Below are 17,203 nucleotides of genomic sequence, written 5' to 3' on the forward strand. Positions count from 1 at the left end.
GGGTAGGAAAAAAAATAATTTAAACTAGATGATTGTTTTATCAGATTATAGGCCAAAAATGACTGGTTTACACACAAGTATTTAACTCAAAAGGGCTTTAAATTTAATCCAAATTAAATGAAATAATCACGTATAAACTTAACAAAACATGTACAGGATATGGAGGTTGAACATTACAAAACGCTGATGAAAGAAGTTTTTAAAATTCAAATAAATGGAGTGACCATGTTTATGAACTGAAAGATTTGACACAGAAAAGATGTCAGTTCTCCCACAATTTGATCTATAGGCTTAATATAATTATTTTCAAAATTCTAACATGGGTTTTCTGTAAGCACAGACAAGCTTCATTTAAAATTTTATGGAAAGGCACTAAAATAGCTAAAACAACCTTTAGAAAAAGAATAAGTGGAAGCAATCATTCTACTCAGTATTAAAGATTAGTATATATTTACAGTAATCAAGAGAATATGATACATAGCTCAATGAAAAAGAAAAGAGAACCCAGATATAGACTTCTGCTAATATGCCCAAATGATTTTTGATAAATGTGCAAAAGTAATTCAGTGGGAAAAAATAATTTTTTTTTTTTTTTTTACAACAAATGGTATTGGAATAATTGGGCAACCTTAGGTAAAAAGAATGAAACTCAACCTACATCTCACACCTTATACAAAAATTAAACTCAAAATGAGTCATGAACTTAAATATATAACTTAAAACTATAAAATCTTAGAAAAAGAAAATGTTCAGGATCCAAGGCTAGGCAAAGAGGTTTTAGACTTGACAGCAAAAGCATAATCCATAAAAGTAAAAATTCAAACACTGGACCTCATTAGAATTAAAACTTTTGTTCTGCAAAAGATCCTGTGAAGAGGATAAAAGATAAGCTATGGAAAAGAAAATATTTGCCACCACATACCTGACAGAAGAGCAGAATCTAGACTGTATAAAAAATCACCAAGACTTAATGGTTAAAAAAAAATCTATTAAAAATTGGTAAAAATATATGAAGAGATATTTCATAGAAAAAGATATACAGATGGCAATTAAGTGCATGAAAATATGTTCAACATCATTAGCCATTAGGGAATACAAATTAAAACCACAATGAGATATCACTATCAAAATGACTAAAATAAAAATAGTGATACCACCAAATGCTAGTGAAGATGCAGAGACACTGGATCAGTCATTCATTGCTGGTAGGAATGCAAAATCCACAGCCACTCTGTTAAGACAGGTTAGCAATTTCTTATAAAAATAAACATGCAGCCACAATATGATCCAGTAGTTGCACTCTTGGGAGTTTATCCAAGAAAGATAAAAACTTTATCCATAATAATAAAAAATTAGAAACAACTAGTTCTTCAGTGGATGAATGTAAATAAACTGTGGTACTCCATACTATGGAACACTGCTTAACAATAAACAGGGACAGAATATTGAAACACACAACACAACAACTTGGATGAATCTCAAGGGGATTACATTGCTCATAGCAGCGCTATTGAAAATAGCCAAGACATGGAAGGAACTCAAGTGCCCATCAACAGACAACTGGATTAAGAAGATGGGGTGTGCGTGTGTACACACACACACACACACACACACACAGTGGAATATTGCGCAGCCATAAAAAAGAATGAAATACTGCCATATGCAGCAACATGGATGAACCTAGAGAATATTATGCTTAGTGAAATAAGTCAGAGAAAGACAAATACGGTATGATATCACTTATATGTGGAATCTAAAAAATAATACAAATGAATTTTTATCCAACATAGAAACAGACTCACAGATACAGAAAACAAACTTGTGGTGACCAAAGGAGAGAGGAGAGAGGGGAGAGGGGAGGGACAAATTAGGGGTACGGGATTAACAGATACAAACTACTACATATAAAATAGATAAGCAAGAAGGATATAGCACAGGGAATTATACCCATTATCTTGTAATAACCTATAATGGAGTAGAATCTGCAAAAATGGTCAATCACTTTTTAGATTCCACATATAAGTGATATCATATTTGTCTTTGTCTGACTTACTTCACTCAGTATGACAGTCTCTTGGCCCATCCATGTCACTGTAAATGGCATTATTTCCTTCTTTCTTATGGCTGAGTAATATTCCATTGTATATAAGTGCCACATCTTCTTTATCCATTCCTCCATCGATGGACATTTAGATTACTTCCATGTCCTGGCTATTGTAAATAGTGCTGCAATGAACATTGGGGTGCATGTATCTTTTCGAATTATGGTTTTCTCCGGATATATGCCCAGGAGTGGGATTGCTGGATCTCATATGGTAGCTCTATTTTTAGTTTCTTAAGGAACCTCCATACTGTTCTCCATAGTGGCTGTATCAATTTACATTCCCACCAACAGTGCAAGAGGGTTCCCTTTTCTCCACACCCTCTCTAGCATTTATTATCTGTAGATTTTTTGATGTGGCCATTCTGACCTGTTTGAGGTGATACCTTATTGTAGTTTTGATTTGCATTTCTCTAATAATTAGTGATGTTGAGCATCTTTTCATGTGCTTTTTGCCCATCTGTATGTCTTCTTTGGAGAAATGTCTATTAAGATCTTCTGCCCATGTTTTGATCGGGTTGTTTGTTTTTTTGATATTGAGCTGCATGAGATGTTTGTATATTTTGGAGATTAATCCCTTGTCAGTCGCTTTGTTTGCAAATATTTTCTCCCATTCTGTGGACTGTCTTTTCGGTTTTTTTATGGTTTCCTTTGCTGTGCAAAAGCTTTTAAGTTTAATTAGGTCCCATTTGTTTATTTTTGTTTTTATCTTCATTACTCTAGGAGGTGGATCAAAAAAGATATTGCTGTGCTTTATGTCAGAGAGTGTTCTGCCTATATTTTCGTCTAAGAGTTTTATAGGGGAAAAGTGGGGGGGAGGGACAAATTGGGAGACTGGGAGTGACATATACACACTACTATATATAAAATAGATAACTAATAAGGACCTACAGTACAGCACAGGGAACTCTACTCAATACTCTGTAATGACCTACATGGGAAAAGAATCTAAAAAGAGTGGACATATGGTACATGTATAACTGAATCACTTTGCTGTACAGCAGAAACTAACACAACATTGTAAATCAACTATACTCCAATAAAAATTAATTGAAAAAAAAACTGAATCACTATGCTGTACACCTGAAACTAACATAATATGTATATATCCACTTTACTTAAATACATAAATAAATAAAGTGAGGTTAGCTGAAACAGGAAAAAAGAGAGAGAAAGAAAAGAAAAAAAGGGAAAAGAAAAAGTAGGTTTACCAAGCCCAGGGCCAGCATACTTCCCACCACACTAACTGCCTTGGTCTCAAAAACAACAGACGATCATCTCTCCACTTAGATTTCTTCCCAGTTGTTATTCATCTCAAAAAAGTAAAAGTATGCACAGAAATTCTCAACCCCCCTTCTGGTTGGTGTGAGCAACTTTGATTTGCTGAGTGAAAACAATAAACTTGTGTTTCACAAGAAGGTCAGGAACTATAATATTTAAAGTCGCTGGAGTCCTTTGTCTCAAACTTAGACAGTGATGTATGTCAATTATTTCTCAATAAAACTGGAAAGAAATAAATGAAAAATAAAGTCACTGGAGTCTTAATATCGTTGCAATTACAGTTAATCAAATTCACAGCCGTCTCTGACAGCTGTGGGTGCTTGAGGGGTGCTTCACAGAAGAAGACATGAAAAATGAATGGTTCTGTTTGTGCATTATTCATATATTTATTTTCCAATTTTTTATGAGAGCACCTTTAGCTCCCTTGTCAGTGAGGAAAGCACCAAGTTTTAAAATTCTACAGACAATTTCTTGCTTTAAAAACTTCTAAAAAGAATCACATACATAAAGCTGGCATTTTTTCCATAATAATATCTTTAAAAGTGAAACAAAAGAAGCACTATATTCCCATAAATGCTACAGATGTCCTACAGGAGAGATATGGGTGTATATGCCACATCATCTATGTGTTGATCAAACAGCATAATATACAGTTCTTCATTTCTTTTGGAAATTGTTTTATTTGTATTCAAATGAACTCTGAAATCTGTTCACGGTGTGCTACTTATCACCCTAGTATTATCAAGATTCATAAATTACACAGAATTTAGATAAAAAATGCACATCTCAGAGTTACTCCAGCTTTTTATACGCCCCCAAGAGATTAATACTAAACGTATCAGGCCTGAAAGAGTAAGGACGATGAATCGGCTACGGGAACTCATCAAGGGCTTGGAGGCTTAGTGTAGATAATTCTTCCATTCTAATGCTTTGAGCTTTGGTTAATGATTATTATAGATGAAAGAGAATGTGGCTTATCACATTCCCCAAAGATTTACATATTAAATTCCAAAGCCAGCAGGTAGAAGTCTGGGAAATAGGGCTCTTTTGTCCTCAATCTCCCCTTACTTGTTTCACATTCAAGGGGAATCTTTTCAGTCCACTTTGGTTTTACATTTGAGTCTGTCCTCATCAAACTTCCCAATCCTGGCTTTCTCTGCTCCCATCCCCACACACCCCATTTCCTCCAAATCAAAATTCCTTTTCCTGGTTTCAGATTTCTCAAGATTTTCTGATAAGCTAAATAAAAGTGTGACACAAAGACATCTACATGTATTCCATGTCCTCTGTCGGTAATATTCATAGCTTTTCAATCAATAGTTTAAAAAGTGTCTGCTATGTGTTAGGCCCTGATAAGGAGTAGAAGCAGACTTACGCCCCCCAAAAAAATCTCTGCCCTTGTGGAAATTATTTTGGGTGGTGTTGTAGTAAGGACAATAAGAAACAACCAAGTAGATATGTATGTAGTGATAAGTGCTAAAGAGAAAAATAAAGGGAGATGGAGAGGGAGGGCGTCCAAGGATTCCATTTTAAATAATGGGGGCAGGCAATGGCCTCACGTAGAGGAGGAATTTGAACAATGACCCAAACAAAGTAAGGACATGAGCTTTGCGGATATTTGCTGGCAGAGCCAAAGCAAAGGGAAGAGCAAGTTCGAAGGTAGGAATGTGCTTGGCATGTTCTGCGGAGAGTAAGGAGCCCAGGGCACCTGTCGCAGAATAAAGTTGGATTGGGGAAACTGTGCAGATGAAGTTAAACAGGCGGCAGGGAGTCACATGAGTGATGTGTAGGCCATTATAAGGACTTGGCTGAGGGTTCTGAGCTAGAGTATCAGGATGTGATGTAAGTGTTTCGAATAGACTCCAGAGGGCTGGGAATTAGGCAGCCTGGTGGCTTCGACCACAGCAGTAGCAACAGAGGTTGTAAGAAACATTCAGAGTCTCTCTGCATATTGAACACAGAGCCGACACCATCTGCTGATGGATTGGATTTGGGGAGTTCCTATAAAATACTCCTCACCTGTCCTCTTTCTTCTCTTAGGAATATATAGGTCTGTAAGCAAAATACAGCCTATTTATTTTCCTGCATTCAGAAAGGTTGGTATAGGGGATTGTGAAGAATCAGATATTTCTGGAAATATATGCAACTCTTCCAGAACAAGGAAGCACTGCTCAACGTCAGTGGCCACACACAATGAGCAAACAGAACGAGTCTGATGGTATCCTAGCCCATTCAGGCTGTTGTAACAAGTCACCATAGACTGGGTGGCTGAAAAGCAACAGAAATCTATTTCTCAGTGTTTTGGAGTCTGGGAAGACCAAGGTAGAGGCACCGGCAGATTCACTATCTGGTGAGGACTTGCTTCCTGGTTCATAGATTCTGTGTCCTCAGCTGGCGGAAGGGAGGAGGGAGCTCTCCCGGGTCTCTTTGATAAAAGCACTAATTTCATTCGTGAGGGCTCCACTCTCATGACCAAATCACCTCCCAAAGGTCCCACCTCCACATACCATCACAACTGGGGATTAGGTTTCAACATATGAATTTGGGTGGTTGGGACACAAGCACACAACCTAGCGCAGATGGAGACTGTAAAGTTATAGACTGGCTGGGATTCTCAAGAGAAGAACTGATGTACAACCACAAGTTCTGGCTGCCTAGGGCTGAAGCCTTTGGATGACCTTGCTAATTATAGTGTGAAGGCAATGAAGAATGAATGATTTTCAACCACAGCAGAAAATCTGGTCACCAGGATGTGATGGACCTGAGAGGTGGAGGAGAGGAATCAGTGCCAGGTAAGGGAAGGAGAAAGGAAGCAACTCTGTCCTTGTCCCAGAGATAAACCAAACACCCCTTTGGGCATCTTGAGCTCCGTTTTAAGGCAAGACCTCTCAAATCAAAACGAAGCACGTCATTCCTATATCATTGTTCGCCATCTTGTTACAAGAACAGACACTGGGTATGCACAGGATAAGTGGGACGTATTACATCTGGTCCAAAATGACTGGACATCAATAGTTTCAGGTGTTACAGAAATGGAGCGACTGGCTCAAGATTATTTTCAAGGGTTCAAAGTTATGCTCTCCTTGGCTTCCTGGATCACCGCTCCTAAATAAAAGATTCGCAACAACTCCTTCCTGAGGACAAAAAAAATTTTATTTGAATAGTGGTAATATCTGGCATATGGAAGATAAACAGTAGAGGAAATCTAGACTCATAGAGAAGTATACTTGGGTTCTCCTTTGGAGAGAAGGAAGGCTGGAAATGGGGCTGACCTTGGAAGGTAGAACTTTGCTATGAAATAGTGGGGAAATGAACCACATGGAAGATGCTACTCTTGACTCCCTTTCCTACTTATCTCAAAAGTCTTGCTCTGTGCTTTTCCTTCCCTTATGTCTGTATAGATGCACCTTTAAAGCATAGCATACTCTTTATGTCTCCAAGCTGAGAAGGAATACAGTTTGTTCTACTGCTTTTCATTATTGTATAAACCAAGGTGTCAACACAGGCCCTTAGTAAGATGTTGGAAAGTCACCACTTTGGGAGAATTTGCACAAAAGGGAAGGTTATTCACTTCCCCTCACCTGGCTGAATTTCTGTGCTACTGGATCCACCTCTTCCAGCTTCTCTCCCTCCCTCCTCACCCCACATTCTGAGGATCTATTCTGTATCACGCACTGTGATAGACGTAATGAGATCCAATCCTGACCCTCCAGGGGCTTCAGTGTTGGGAGAAGGGCCTACCACGCAATTGAAAATTTACAAAACGTGGTGATTTCTACAGTAGAGATGGGGAAAACACAACAAATAGTAGGAAACCAGAAGAGGGACTTCACATCAGTCAATTATTTTAAACAATGAGCAAGTAGATATTATTTTAGAGATGTCTGGTCCTCGGAAAAAGTATCATTTGTACCTTTGTTAAAAAAGCAAGACAAGTTTTCAGACTCAATGAACTTGAGTTCCCTAGTTATGAACAGATTTCTGGAAAGCTACAACAATCGAGTCTTACCTTATGATAACACCTAAAATATGCAGCACGTTCATCGGAAAATTTCTCCAGTCTTTTTGGACCTTTGCTTGAAGCTTTCTTGAATACTAACCAACATCGTTGATAAATCTGCAAGGAAATACAAAGACAGCACTCAGCATCACTACTGACTCAGATATTCCTGGCATTTACATTTAAATATTTTCTTTTTTGATGTTTTCACCTGTAAAATATTCATAAGCCATAAATGTGATGTTGCTTTGGGAAAATAAAATTTTAAAACCCCGAACTGTTTCCACAATGGGTGTATTATGTCATTCAGAAAATCACTGGAATCAAAAAAAAATAAGTATTTGGAGGCAAATTTCTTCATACTTTGACAACAACACCAGTAGAAACATTGCAGAAAAAGTCCCAGAAATAAAAATCCCAAATCAGCGCAAATAATATAAGCATTTATGGCACATGCTCTAATTTCAAATGCCATTATATTTGGAAATCATAGGCCTGATATATGCCAAAGACTTTAAGTCCTAGAAAGAGACAGTCCCTATGTGTCATGTGACATTCCTCATAACTGATGGTCAAGAGTTGGGCCAGACACTAGACTAGCTAATAAATGCTGATGAACACCAAGCAGATCCTCCCTCAGAAAATTCAACCCAGAGACTCAAAGATTATTGCCAGGCTAGGGTGCAGTCCAACATCTTGCATAGTCACTGAACTTACCAAGGGTCATAAAAACATGGAGACAAAAGTGGAAAAGCAATGGAGGGAGGGTAGCCTTTTAAACAAATGGTGCTCAAATAACTGAATAGCCATAGGGAATAAACAAACTCCTTAACCCAAAACACTCATATAAAACTTAACTGAAAATGGACTTAAATATTAAAAAAACTATAAAAAGTTTGGGGGAAAAAAGGAGGAAATGTTTGGGATCATGGTCTGAACAAAGAGTTCTTAGACCTCATACCAAAAGCACACTCCATAAAAGAAAACATTGCCACCTTGTACCTTGTCAAAATTTAAAACTTTCGCTATGTGAAAAATTCTGCTAAGAGAATGAAAAGACAAGCTACAGACTGGGAAAAAAATATTTGCAAACCACATATCTGACAAAGGATTAGTATCTAGAATATATAGAGTCCTCATATCTCAACAGTAAAGAACCAAACAATCCAATTACAAAATGGAAAAAAGACAGACATTTCACCAAAGAGAATATACAGATGATCAAGAAGCACATGAGAAAATGTTCAACATCATTAAGCCTTCATGGAAATGTAAATTAAAACCACAATGAAACATCACTACACACCTATCAGATTGGCTGAAATAAAAAAAAATAATAATAATAATGCCACCACATGTTGACAAGGATGCTGAGAAACTGGGTCACTTACATTGTAATACATTGCCGGTGGGAATGTAAAATGGTACAGCTCTGAAACACAGTTTGGCAGTTTCTTAAAAAACTAAGCAAGCAACATAGGACTTAGAATTGCACTCTTAGGATTCTATGCCAGAGAAATGCAAACATCCCATACACAAAAAAATGTGAACATGAATGTTCATAAGCAGCTGGATTTGTAACAGCGCAAAACTGGAAACAACCCATCTATTCTCCAATGGGTAAATGGTTAAACAATTTGGGGAACATCCATTTCATAGAATAACCACTCAGCTATAAAAACAGTATGAATGCGTCTTCAGAGAATGATGCTGGGTGGGGGGAAAAAAGCCAAACCCAAAAGGTTACATACTGTATGACTGCATTAATAGCATTCTTGAAATGACAAAATTATAGAAATGGAAATTAGATTAGTGGTTATCAGGGGTTAGGGGGTGTGTGAGAAGGGAGCAGAATGGAAGAGGGGCTGTCTATACAGGTAACATGAGGGATCCTGGCAGTGATGAAACTGTCCTGTATCTTGACTCTATGAATGTCATTATCTCGGTTATAATATTGCATTGTTGTTTCGAACATGTTACCACTAGGGAAACTGGATAAATGGTATAGGATCTTTGTGTAACAGTTCTTACAACCAAATGTGAGTCTACAATTATCTTAAAACAAAATGCTTATAAATTTTTAACAAAAAATGTAAAAGATCTTAAAAATTACAGCCTAATCTAATAACAGTTACCTAATTCTTTTGCTACCAGACGGAAGTCTAATTAGCCACTAGACTAGGTAACTTTAGAAAGCCAAGTGGCAAGAGCCATTGGTAAGAATTCAAACCCAAAATCCTTTTCAGGGTGGAGAGTAAGCCATGCAAATTAACATTTTCAGGGCTGTGGTTGGCAAATAGAAGACTTACCAACATCTGGCTGACGTCTGAATAACAGATGAGATCACCAGCTCCCTTAAAACCTAACCACCAGAGAGAGGACTGTAATTACATTGGGAATGACTGTCACCCTGATTGTTCAAATAAAGGATGTGGAAAATAGGTTCCTCACTGTCATTCTATTATTGGCAACCCCTTTCTTCTGGACATGGCCCTGAAAATGTGTTAAAGACAGCATGCTAAGGTATGCAAGAAATATGCCTACTATGGGGAAAAAAATATTTTCACCAAAGGGGATATTTTATATTTCCTAATTATGCCTCAACTTTTAGACCCAATCTTGAACGACAGTATTTCTACTTAAAAAAAAAAAACAAAAACTTAATTCATTTTCTTCACAATCAAACCTCTATTTGCCTGGCTTCTGTCTGAAGTCTATCGAACACAAGCTAAAGATTCCTCAATTTCAGCATGCCTAGTGATTTCCATCTTTTTTTTTTTTTTTTTTTGATTTCCATCTTTGATTCATCCATATTACACTTAGGGGATTTTTGGGTTTTTTTGTTCTATTAAGTATCAATAGTAAGAGCAAAAGTGCAATGTTATAATCAAATAACTGCAAGAGTACTATTGTATAAATTCACATGCAATATTGCTTATAACTATTGGCTGGAAAGTCACCCCAGAACAGATTAAAACATGTTGGTTCATCAGGAGATAAGGAAAACCCCAAAACTTGGTTTATGGAAAGGGGGTTCAGTGATTCTCTGTGTTGGCCCAGCCTCACTCAAGATAATTGTTAATTATGCAGATTCCTAGAGATTAGCCAAGGTCGACTGCATCAGAACCTCTTGGGGTAGGGCCAAATTGGCTCTGTACCATATCCCCCAGGGATTTTGTTTGTAATTTGCAAACCAATGCCATGAATATTCATAAAGACTTTCAGACAACCCAGTGCTTCCCACGTGGGACTGACAACAAAGAGCCCTCCAACCAATGCTCCATCCACGATGAGGGCCTCTGGGCTGAGTGGTTTCCAACAAGTGATGCACGGTGGCTTTGGACGTGGAGCAGCGTGAGATGCTGTCCTGAGACACAGTGAAGGTGAAAGTGAAATCTGCTGAACTACAGTAAACTCCCCATTTCACCTGCCCTACACTCTCGGTCCCAAGAACAGAAGAGCCACCAAGTATCAGAGAATTAAAAACTTGTCCTCAATATTTCAAAACTGGTTAGAGGAAATGAAACAGGAGGACTCACTGAACATGGGAACACGTGGAGACTAGTTGGAGTAACACTGATATGGTTAAAAGGACCACAACTGGAGAACAATCTCATTTGCATAATAGCATAGGGCATTTTTTTTCTTAAATTAATTCATTCAACCATCTCCTTCATATTTCATATAACACATCCACTGACCATCTATAGTATTTCTGAGCTAACATTTTTCTTTCAATTGACTTGTTTTTAACTAAAAAATGTTTACCCCAACCATGAGAGCAAAGTGCAGTTTCCAACTGGACATGAGGAATAGGTAATCCTAATGATAACTATACTCTAAGAGGATCTAATGACAGAATAATTTTCATGTTGAAATATCCCACCTTCTCTGCATCAGGGTTCCGCATTCTCGGCACAGCTGGCATTTTAGACAAGGTAATTTGGGGTAGTGGGAAGGCCAGGGCTGCTCCTCCAACTGAATGCCAGCAGCACACCCCTCCTCCCCTGCTGACAACCGGAGCTGTCTCCAGACATTGCCAAATGTTCCCTGGGGGGCAAAGTCAGAACCACTGCTACAGGTGAGTGCACGCTGAGCCGAGACTGCAGAGTTGAAGAATATGAGGTTATGGGAATATCTTCAAAGTCCTGGCTTTGGACAAGTCAATCCACACAAGCCACTGTCAAAGCTAAAACAGACAAGCACATCGCACAGTTCTGACAACCTGAGTGGATGTACACGAGATTTAGCAGTTACATAAAAATCTTCAGTGTGTATTTTCTTGGTGGTGGTGGTGGTGGTTTTACTACACCTAATTTTCAGCCTTAAATTGTCATCAAACCATATATGATTTGTTATTTTTTCCATTGTCTTCCCTTTCTTTAAAACTTAAGATCCTTAATAACTAATTAGCTCTGGTTTCAAATCCCTGATATCTTTACTAGCTGCTTTTCCTAACAAAGACTAGTGTGGTAAATTCACCAAGATTTCCAGGGCCAAGGAACAGCTGAAACAATTCAGAATTTGCTTAGAGTTCCTAATTTCATTAGCAGTCCATCACAATGTCTTGAACAACAGAGTCACAAACTAAACTTCTATAGGACGTATCTTTTTTTTTCTTTTTTGGTCATGCCACGTGGCTTGTGGGATCCCAGTTCCCCGAGCAGGAAACTCCCTATAGGATGCATCTTATGAAGATAACAGAAAGCAACTATTCGTCACAAAATTTCTGTTAAAAGGAAAATTATATACTGCCTTTACATAAGCTCAAGAAAAGCAGGAAGCTTAAGTAAGATGTGACCATTTAGGACTTCACGGTCTAGTGCAAGTATCAGCAAACTTTTTTCTGTAAAGGGCCAGACAGTAAATATTTTAGTCTTTGAGGGTCACAGGCCCTTGTTGTAACTACTGAACTCTGCAGTGGTAGCATGAAAGCAGCCATAGGAGGATATATGTAAATGAAAGGTGTGGTTATCTTCCAATAAAACTTTATTTAAAAAAACAGGCAGTGGGCCAGATGTCACTCACAGACTGCAGTTTGCCAACCTCTGGTCTTTGGTAGTATTTCTCAACTGTTTAAGCTCAGGTCACCTTTTGATGAACATAAAAATCTGGTTGACATGTCCCTCTTCAGGGAAAGAGGGGAGGAAATATCCCCCAGGTGAGGATCCCTATATATCCCATATCTCCCCACAAGCCAAATTTAACTTCAATCAACTTCTATTAAAATGCTGACTTGGGCTTCCCTGGTGGTATGGTGGTTGAGAGTCTGCCTGCCACTGCAGGGGACACGGGTTCGAGCCCTGGTCTGGGAAGATCCCACATGCCGCGGAGCAACTGGGCCCGTGAGCCACAGCTACTGAGCCTGCGCGTCTGGAGCCTGTGCTCCGCAACAAGAGAGGCCGCGATAGTGAGAGGCCTGCGCACCGCGATGAAGAGTGGCCCCCACTTGCCACAACTAGAGAAAGCCCTCGCACAGAAACAAAGACCCAACACAGCCAAAAATAAATAAATAAATAAATAAATAAATAAAATGCTGATTTGATGCCTTTCAGTGCCCTCCACCACCTACTCCACACATTTCCGGTCTCGCCGTCCACTGCTGGGACCCACTGCTCTACAATGGATGCAGATACCGTCCTAAAGAGGCCTTTTACAGGCAGAGGCATTAGCATCTCACCTCTAGCTTTCTATAGTTATCGTATTCTACGCAGGGAAGGTGCCCTTTGGGGAGAAAAGGTAAGTTACGACTGTTTTCCATTTTGCCAGCATCCGCTTCCTGTACTCAGATTGATTCTTCTCTTCTCAGGGCATTCTGTCCAATTCTAAAGATAAATCCTCAGTCTTATAATGCTAAATTAGCCTCATTTCTCACATTCTAATCCTGTTTTTATTTATTCTCCAAAACAAATCAAATATTCTTCTTATCCAGGGTGTTAGTAACAACACCTAGCATTGGTCGAACCCTTTGTGCACGGCAGAATGCTAATCCCTCTTTGTGCATTATCTCAACTAACCCTACCAACAGCCCTATAAAACAGATGCTGTTATTATTCCCATTTTACAGCAAGGAAGTAAGGCCTTGGTGAGGTTACTCACTGAGTACTACTCAAGGGCGTGGAACTGGTAGAAACAAGCCAGCATTCCAACCTTGGTTTGCTTGATTCTGAAGAACAAGCTCTTAACCATTCCTCCAGGATTTTCCCAGAAAAGTTGATCTCCTAGAGATGCATAAACTTATGCTGAGGGTCGAGCTGTCTGTAAGAATTTGATTTTCATGCTTATCATAATCTAAAAAGAGACATTTAGCTGTAACCATATGCTCTTTCATCTGGACGACGACTTTATCGTCTAGCTATTTTGGTGTGACATTTGCATTTGTGATTTTAAGTTCCCTGGCACCAAGTGTTCACCAAGAGTGATAGTTTTTAATGGAGTATTTCTGCACTTGGGGTCTGAAGACCCTATTCCAGGACTGCAAGTTAGCCCAGCAGTTTGTAAGATGTGTTTTCTTTGAAAAGAATTCCACTCTCTCTCTCCTTAAGCAACAAAGTATTCAGTATCCTTGACTGCAGTCCAGAAACTCAAACGTGCCGAGTATTTCTAACTATGTGGTAAGTATCTCATGTAAGTTCTCAGCTTTTCTTGGCCTTCCTTCCCTCTCTAAACTTCAGTCTCTCGTTATTCATTAGTTACAGCTGCAGTAAACCAATGTCCTGGCTAGCTGGCTCCCTGCTGGTATGTGTGGTCAGCTCCCTAGAGCTGACCAGTCCCTTCTCTAGGAGTGCCCAGCCCTCCACTTTGGCCAACGATGCATGGCCACAGTGACCAGCTGCCCACCCAGAGTCCTGGGCTCCTCCGTGACTGATGAAATACCACAATCCAAGTTCAACCCAATAGCCATAGAAAATGGTGTTGGATGACGCAATCTGGAAGCAGAGGGATAATCCCCCCTCCATCCTGTCTGCCACTGTCTGCAAATAATCCTTCCACAATATTAGAATTTTGACCGGGATGATCTCTGAGACCAAGATGCTTAAAACTTTCTAGTCTTATGAAGGACTCTGTCATTATGGGATCTCAGAAGGTGACAGATGAAGAGTATAAGAGAAGTAGTTCTTTGGCATCGTGGAATCGTTAACAGGTAGGCTGCTACCAACTCCACCTACCAAAACAATGAGCTGGTTCAGAATTATGTATTTTATGAGGGGGAAAAATCTTTTCATTGAGTAAACAACATGACTCTATGCCTATCATTTATATATACCTTTCATCTGTAAGGAAAGAAATGCTAATTTGGAGAAGGTTTTGCACAGTGGGTAGCAAGGTTCATTTTAAATTCACTGCAAAGAAAAATACCTGCAAAAATGAGATAATTAATCATAAAATAAAATTTGTACAAAGAGGATTAAAAATACTTCAAAAGCATCCACAGGCAATAAATTACCTATGTCAATCCTTTGCTGATGGTGAAGTAAATTAGCACAACCTTTCTAGAGGGTAAATCATGCCTACCCTTTGACCTGGAAATACCATTTCTAGGAACTTTCCCCTGAGGAAATAATTGAGGAAATATGCAAACATATGGGAATAGGGTTCTTTGGCCAAAAAAAACTGAAAGCACTCTAAATGTTCCAGGGGACTAGCTTAATTAATTATGTCATCTCTGTAAACTAGAAATTGCCATCATTAAAAATGATGTTGTAAAATAATATTTATACCATAGAAAATGCTATTGGTAAGTTATTAAGTAAAAAAAGTAGGCTGTCCCTGCTTTTTAATCTGTTTCTACTCCAGTATATATACTCATTCAGTACATAAGGCCCAGTTGCTCGTCCAAAAGGACTGAGAGCTATATTTCCACCCTTCCCCACCTCCCCTCACACACACACACGCACACACGTGCACATACACACACGTGCACATACACACACAAACATGCACACACGACGACAGGACGAAAATGTCTGTTTCAATGGAAAACTATGCGTTCTCTAGGACACACACATCCAGTATTATCTGCTTCTGATTCTGTGGGAGCTATTCTACAACTCTAAACTGTAGATTACTGATAGAAATGCAAAATAATTCTAGTCCATAAAGATGCAAATTCGGTAGAGGTTCTGTTGATTTCCCTCCCCCACTGTCATGAAGCTAGTTTTGCCTCCTTGGGAACATGCATTTCGCTATGCTGGATATATAAACCTGTAGGTTGTTTGGGTTCCCCTTAGAACTAGTTATTATAATTTTCTGTGTTGCTCTCTCATTCAATTAATAAGCTAAGTAGAATCTTCAACACGTGCTCTTTCTACATCTGTATGAGAGTCATGATAAAAACAGTTAACTGTTTTCGAAAAAAAAATTTTAACACAATCCGTCGGTCACTGCGTCCTGTGTATTTCACCTTCTGGTTAAACCTGGAGTATCTGTTTTTCTGCAGGGACCACCACCCTAATCCAAGCCACCACCTCCTGAGCGTCAGAGTTTCTCTGCTTTCACTCTTGTCACTTTTCAATCCACTTCCTGCAGGACATCTGGGGTGACCTTTAAAACACTCATCTGACCACATCAATCCACTGCTTAAGCATTTCTGTGGCTGCCTGTTGCCTTTGGGGTAAAAAACCAAAGACTTAACAAGACATTCCAGAACCTGCAAAAACTGGCCCCCTCCCTACCTTTTTTGCCTTATTTTGCTGATTGCTTCATTTATATATTCTTCACATGTAACTATATACGCATATTTTTAGTAATAATCAAACAAGTAATACAAAGTTATTTGGAAAAATTCTCACTGAATCAGTATCGGCCACCAGCTGTTCTTGTCACACATAGGAAACCCTTCCCTTGTCAGACAAAGCTGACCACTGTAGAGAGCGGACACTGTAGAGAGGGAAACGTGATGGCTCCTTTCCTTCTCTCCCCAATTCCTTTCTGTCCCCCGGATCCACACAGGAGGAAGAGAATTAAGAAACAGGAGACCTGCCTGAAGAAGCCATACACAGTTATATGTCCTTATTTAGCTTCTACTTTTAAGCAGCCTTAGAGGAAAAAAACCAAACTACTCTAAAGAAATGCTAGAGAATCTTGACTACTGGGTGAGCATTCTATTCAAATAAAAAACTGGGGAGCTGATATCACTCATTAATTCATTTAACAAATATTTATTGGGTGCCTGCCACCCAGTGCCAAGCACTGTTTAGGTACTAAGGCCACGGCTATAAACAAAGTGGAGGAATCTGCTGCCTTCCTTGCGCTTACAGACAACCAATAAGATGACAAGATATATATGCACACATACATGTTCATGTGTCTTATAGTACACAGGTAATATGTCACAATATGTCATATGGTGTTAAGGAAAATAAGCCAAGAGAGTAGATGAGAACTGCTAGTGGTATTTCAATTTTAAATAGGGTAATCAGGGAAGTTCTCAAAGAGAAAGTGACATCTGAGCAAAGACCTGAAAGAGACAGGAGGTTTGGGGGAAGGGGGCGCTAAGCAGAAGCGGCAGCAAATGGGCCTTGACACAGAAACATGCCTGGTGTGATGAAGCCATCAGAAGTCCAGAGAACTCAGAGATGGTGGTGGTGGGTAGGCCTTATGGGTTTTATTGCAAAGACTCTGAATTTTTCTCTGCATGAGATGGGAAGTGAGATGGAGGGTTTTGAATGGAAGTAATATGATCCAGTTCACTTTTAAGAACGCTGCAGGGAACTGAAGGCAGAATCAGGGAAACCAGTCAGGAGGCTGCTGCTGCAATAAATCACATGGGAGGTGAGGGTGCCTTGGGTCAGGATGGAGGTGGGGAAGGGGACGAGAAG

The 17,203-nt window shown here is 39.2% G+C and overlaps 1 protein-coding gene across 2 annotated transcripts in view; it reads right to left on the reverse strand.

Annotated features, from left to right (window-relative positions):
• DOK5 (docking protein 5) overlaps nucleotides 1-17,203 on the reverse strand; it is a 153,480-nt gene that overhangs the window by 70,713 nt on the left and 65,564 nt on the right. For both annotated transcript variants that reach the window (XM_082362730.1, XM_082362729.1), the window contains one exon: nucleotides 7,392-7,499. In XM_082362730.1, the coding sequence (XP_082218856.1) occupies nucleotides 7,392-7,499 (108 nt within the window). The remainder of the gene's footprint in view (nucleotides 1-7,391; nucleotides 7,500-17,203) is intronic.

The sequence above is a fragment of the Balaenoptera borealis genome (genome assembly GCF_965194805.1).
Source record: "Balaenoptera borealis genome assembly, chromosome: 16".
NCBI lineage: Eukaryota > Metazoa > Chordata > Mammalia > Artiodactyla > Balaenopteridae > Balaenoptera > Balaenoptera borealis.